General features: G+C 46.6%; 1 protein-coding gene across 1 annotated transcript in view; it reads right to left on the reverse strand.

Annotated features, from left to right (window-relative positions):
- The window catches only part of zgc:92360 (uncharacterized protein LOC436988 homolog), a 71721-nt gene extending 67290 nt beyond the window's left edge, over window positions 1-4431 (reverse strand). The window contains exon 1 of the mRNA XM_048521266.2: window positions 4063-4431. Coding sequence (XP_048377223.1) covers window positions 4063-4153 — 91 coding nt within the window. The 5' untranslated portion in view covers window positions 4154-4431. The remainder of the gene's footprint in view (window positions 1-4062) is intronic.
- Between the last annotated feature and the right edge of the window lie 1569 nt (window positions 4432-6000).

The following is a 6000-nucleotide window of genomic DNA, read 5'->3' on the forward strand; positions in this document are numbered from 1 at the left end:
GAAATGCACAGCATGGAAACAGACCATTTGGCCCAACTTGTTCATGCTGACCAGATATCCTAAATCAATCTAGTCTCATTTGCCAGCATTTGGCCCATATCCCTCTAAACCCTTCCTATTCATGTACCCATCCAGATACCTTTTAAATGTTGTAACTGCACCAGCCTCCAACATCTTCCTCTGGCAGCTCGTTCCATACACACACCACCCTCTGCATGAAAAAGTTGCCCCTTGGGTCCTTTTACATCTTTCCCATCTCGCCTTACACCTATGCCCCTCTAGTTTTGGACTCCCCTGCCCTGGGGAAAAGACCTTGACTATTCACCTTATCCATGCCCCCCATGATTTTATAAACCTCTATAAGGTCACCCCTTCAGCTTTCGATGCTCCAGGGAATAGCTCCAGCCTATTCAGCCTCTCCCTGTAGCTCCTGCATATTCCACAATAATCTTACATCCACTTTGTAATCAAGAATCTATCTCCTGTTGTCTTAAAGATATTTAAATATTTTGCATATATTGTCTTTTGACAAAGGGAATTCCAAAGATTCATAACACTCTGAGACAAAAAAAACTTCCTCATCTGTGTCTCAAGTGGGCACCTCCTTATTTTTGAGCAATGACCACTAAATCCTAGATTCTTCCACAAGAGGAAACATCTTTCAACATACACCTGGTCAACTCCCTTCAGGATCTTAAAAGTTCCACTTAAGTCTAAACTCTTCTAAACCCCAGAGGATACAGACCCAGCCTGTCCAGCCTTTCCTGAGAAAGCAATCAAATTTCACAACATAATTTCTCCTCCACAAAAGAGATGTTGACTCTGCCTGGCTGTGCGATGATTTTCTAAACTTCCTGATATTTCCTGCTTCACAAAGGATTTTAGAATCTTCCTCATACTAACTGTTGGACTCCTGATTTCTGTCTTCCTCCTTTCTCCTGGGTTTGAATCCTGCCATTGCAGATGGTGGAATTTTAATGCATTAATAATCTGCAATTCATTGCCAATTGTCGGAAAAACCCATCTGGTTCACTAGTACTCTTTAGGAACCTTCTCTGGTCTGGCTTACATGTGACTCCAGACCCACAGCAATATGGTTGACCGCTGAAATGACCCAGCCATCTACTCATTTCAAAGGCAGCTAGAGCTGTGTGATTAATGCAGGCCCAGCCAGCCAAGCCCATGTTCCACAAGCGAATTTAAAAAATAGTCACGTTTCACTTGCTGTTTCCACACTGCTGGAACATTCTGGAATCTAAAATTTTGTAAAGTTACACCCACTGGGTCCGGTATTTCTGGGCAGCCATTCCGATAGTGACCCAAGGCTGTGGGTTATCAAGACCGGAGAACAGGTCTGCTGTCAGAACATTTTCTCTCGCGTTGGTGACGGTTTAAAGATTTCTCCTATGTTTGCCTCCTGATTGCCCCCTTTTAGGATGCTTTTAGAGACTTCTATTGCAGTGATGGACACAAAGTACTTGTTCAGAGTTTCTGCTATTTTCTAGCCTCTCATTCTCTGCAGTCTCTCTCTGTCTCTCTTGAAGGGAACTGAGTCCAGGAGGTAACAGAAAGGAGTTTTTTGCTCTTTCCCAGGCTATCTGTAGCTTTAAGCTTTCTTCAGTTGTTAACTTTAAATCTGAAGTAGATAACTCTTTAAGCAAAGATATATGCCAAAGGCAGGTATATGGAGTTAGGCTTCAGAGAAGCCATCATCTCATGGAATGATGCAACAGGCCTGAGGGGCTGAATGGCCCCCTCTTGTTCCTATATCTGTAAGCCCTAGCTCTGGACAACGTGACCGAAGACGCTAGGCTTGCTCTCTGTGTAGAAGAGAAGGTTCAGAGCAGATTCGATGGAAGAGTTTTAAATATACAAGGGGTTTGAGGGAATACGTTTTTTTAGATTACTTACAATATGGAAACAGGCCCTTTGGCCCAGCAAGTCCACACTGACCCTTGGAGCATCCCACCCAGACCCATCCCCCTGCAACCCACACACCCCTGAACACTACGGGCAATTTAGCATGGCTAATCCACCTAGCCTGCACATCTTTGGACTGTGGGAGGAAACTGGAGCACCTGGAGGAAACCCACGCAGACACGGGGAGAATGTGCAAACTCCACACAGTCGCCCGAGGCTGGAATCAAACCTGGGTCCCTGGTGCTGTGAGGCTGCAGTGCTAATCACTGAGCCACCGTGCCACCCCTCCAGTTGCCCATATGTTTCAGATTGCCAGTAGTGTACAGCTTTATGGGGTTGGGGAGGGCAAAGGTCCTTGAAGTGTTCGATTAGCCAGGATCGTATTGGATGGTGGGGCAGGCTGGATGATCTGTGTGCTGCCAGATCCCACACGCGGCAATGACCTGTGCATTGCAAGATCCCACATGCAGCAATGACCATGCACTGCAAGATCCCACATGCAATAACGACTTGTGCACTGCAAGTTCCCACACGCAGCGATGATCTGTGCGCTGCTAGATCCCACACGCGGTAATGACCTGTGCATTGCAAGTTCCCACACGCAGCAATGACCATGCACTGCAAGATCCCATACCCAGCAATGGCCATGCACTGCAAGATTCCACATGCAACAACGACTTGTGCACTGCAAGATCCCACATCCAGCAATGACCATGCACTGCAAGATCCCACATCCAGCAATGACCTGTGCACTGCAAGATCCCACACCCAGCAATGATCTGCGTACTGCAAGATCCCACATGCAGCACTGACCTGTGCACTGCAAGATCCCACACCCAGCAGCGGCTGGGACAGTAGTGTAGTGACAATTTCAGTAGATTAGTAATGCAGGACCTTAGTTTAATATCCCAGACAGATGGGTCTGAATCCCACCAGGATAGGTAGTGAAATTTGAATGCAATAAAACAACAAAAAAAATCTGGAATGAAGTAAAAGGTAATATAATGGAAACCTCGTATCTACTTGTCAAATAAAAAAAAACCGGTGTGGTTAACTAATGACAGGAAATCTGCCACGTTTACCCAGTCTGGTTAACATGTGGATCCAGACCCCCCCAGTAATGTGGCCAACTCTTAACCACCCTTTGGGCATTAACTGCTGGCCTATCCAGTACCACCCACATCCTGTGAATGAACATAAAACTGGACCCAGGGGTAATGCTGGTTGAAGGATAAATATTACCTCAGGCAATTGGAAAGAAGTGCTCTACCTGTCATTGAGTCATGCGCTCTAGAAATCTTTTACAGACACCCGAGAGAGGAAAGTGGGGCCTGGTGCAGATACTGAGCCTCTGACGATGCAGCACTCCCCTGGTGTTATAGTGGCATTGTTCAGTTCCACACATGGAACTTGATGTGCTGTGATGCAGCCATCAGCAATTCTCTGACTGTAAACTAATTGAAAACCAGAAGGCCCACAGATTTAAAGTGCTTTGCAAAAGAAGCAAATTTGAGGCGTGCACGAGTGAGAAAACGATGTACGAGACAGCGAGCGGCCTCAGATTGGGTTTCGCTGCCTGGATGTAGGGGTGGTGGCTGGTTCAATTGAAACCTGATAGAACTAAGGAGGCTGTAAATCAGAAACCAAAATAGAAATGGCTGGAAAAGCTCAGCAGGTCTGGCAGGATCTGTGGACAGGAATCAGAGTTAACGTTTTGGGTCTGGTGATCCTTCCTCAGAATGTGGATCCTGGTTCAACTGAGACATTCGAGAGGGAATTAGATGATTATTTAGTTTGAAACAATCAGCAGGGGTTTAAGAGGCAAAAAGGCACAAGTCTGGCAGTCAATATACTCCAGGAGCCAGTTCAGGCAAGGTGGGCTGAATGGCCTGCTTCCGCGGTAGAACAATTCTGCAATTTCTCCTCCTGAGCCCTTCACGAGCCTCTCGGTTGAAGTCAACCAACTTCCCCCCAGTTCATTACACAACTAGATGATCAATAAAATCAGTAAAGTTGCAGGGGAGAACAGATCTGTTTTAATAGTCAGCGATGACCTGTTGCCCTAGAACACACACACACACACACACACACGCAGAAACTTTCCAAGGTAGCCAGTACAGAGAGAGACTGGTCAGAACATACCTGACAGTTGGCAGTCAGCACAGATCCCATTCCCAGGTTTTTGCACTAAGTCTTTAAGTGCTCTGAAAATTCGTTCTTTCTCAGTTGGCATAATAAACGCGCTGGAAACAATGCTTAAATCGAACAGGACAGTCCTTTCTCCAGCGAAAACTTGCCTTGCTAGCAGTACCCTTTGTAGCCAGCCCTGTCTCTGGGACCCCTGTTCCAGGACAACAACAGTTACTTATATCATAAATATTTTTATACAGTCTCCTCCTCCTCGTCTCGCTCCTGGAAAATGATGGGGTGCAGTTAATGAGAGTGGGATTGTAGGAAGTGGCAGGCGTAGGGGAGTGAGACTCAAACTGCAAAGTCTGCTCTTTCCGCGTTCCTCAGTCTCTCTCTCTCACACACACACACACTCACACACATACATATAACAGTCAGCTCGTCCCTTCAACAAGCATTGGGCAGAGAACGGCCCCGCACTGCCTCCCCGCGGCCGCTTCATGCGCAGCAGCTGCCCAAGTCCAGACAGCAAACGTTTTGGCAGCTACAGCGGGGAGAGAAACCGAGTGCAACTTACTTTAGGAAGAAATGCAAACACTTGTCTCACTGACACATTTAGGCACAGCTGAAAAATCCGAGAAATGAGAGAAACTAGCCCGTTTCTGTATTGTTGTTGGAGGAGGGGCTGGGGCTTGGGCATTGAGCTTTTGCCGTTTGTGGGAGATGTTTTGCACATGTTGGTTAGGCCGGTATCATACATTTACAGCATATGGCCAAACTGAACCAGCACATTTGACTGAGACCGGTTTTATAACCTTCATTTTAAAACAGAGAATTCAAATTTGCTGACAAATTTAGTTGGGTTATAGACGGATGGCTGTGGGTGGGATGCTCTGAGAGTCAGTGTGGACTGGTTGGGCTGAAGGGTCTGCTTCCACACTGTAGGGATTCTATGATAGGAGCCCTGTACATGGAAACATAGAAACTAGGAACTGGAATAGGCCATTCAGCCCTTCAAGCCTGCTTCACCATTCGATACCATCATGATGTGGAGGTGCTGGTTTCAGACTGGTGTCATAAGTCGCGCGACACCAGGTTATAGTCCAACAGGTTTATTTGAAATCACAAGCTTTCAAAGCGCTGCTCCTTCGTCAGGCGTAGTCACTTGGGACAGTGTTTTGAAAGCTTGTGATTTCAAACAAACCTGTTGGATTATGACCCTGGTGTTGTGTGACTTTCTGCGTGTTCAGTGCAGCCCAACACCGGCACCTCCACATTTTGTAATATAAGGAGCGGCACAGCTGATCTGTGCACAGAATGATTCCACAAGCCATCAGCCGACAACTCATTTCCTAACAGAGCTGTTGGGAAGTGTCCCCACAGCCGAGGGACTGCAGTGCATTAAGAATGGAACCTACCACCACTTTCTCCAGGTCAGCCAGTGTTGAGCAATAAAAGCTGGGGAGGTCAGTGACATGTACATCCCTGAACAAATACTATATATTGTTTAATCAATACAGCAATGACCAGATGTAGTTTTCTGGGGGCTTTTGACTGGAGGTTAAAGTTCAATCCAGGAAAACATGAATCATACGCACTTAAGATCCTGAAATGGGGATTAATCCCACAATCCTTCGACTGAGAACCCACAGAGCAAAGACAGAGCCTTTTGAGAGCCATACAAATTACAAATAAGGAGCGAAAGTGGCCCATTCAACCCCTCGAGCCTGTTTAAGTTTTGAATCCCTCATTCTCCTCTGCCCCAACAATCGTTGGCTCCTTTGCCTCACAGGAATCCATACATCTCCATCTTGCAAATATTCAGTGACCGCTCCCCAACTACCAAACCCCTCATCACCCACCTGCGCTGTCTTCAGAGGCAGCGAGTTCTAACTCAACCTCACGGGAGAAAATAACTTCTCCTCATCTCTAGAGTGGCCTCTGATTTTG

The sequence above is a fragment of the Stegostoma tigrinum genome, chromosome 38 (genome assembly GCF_030684315.1).
Source record: "Stegostoma tigrinum isolate sSteTig4 chromosome 38, sSteTig4.hap1, whole genome shotgun sequence".
In the NCBI taxonomy this organism is placed as follows: domain Eukaryota; kingdom Metazoa; phylum Chordata; class Chondrichthyes; order Orectolobiformes; family Stegostomatidae; genus Stegostoma; species Stegostoma tigrinum.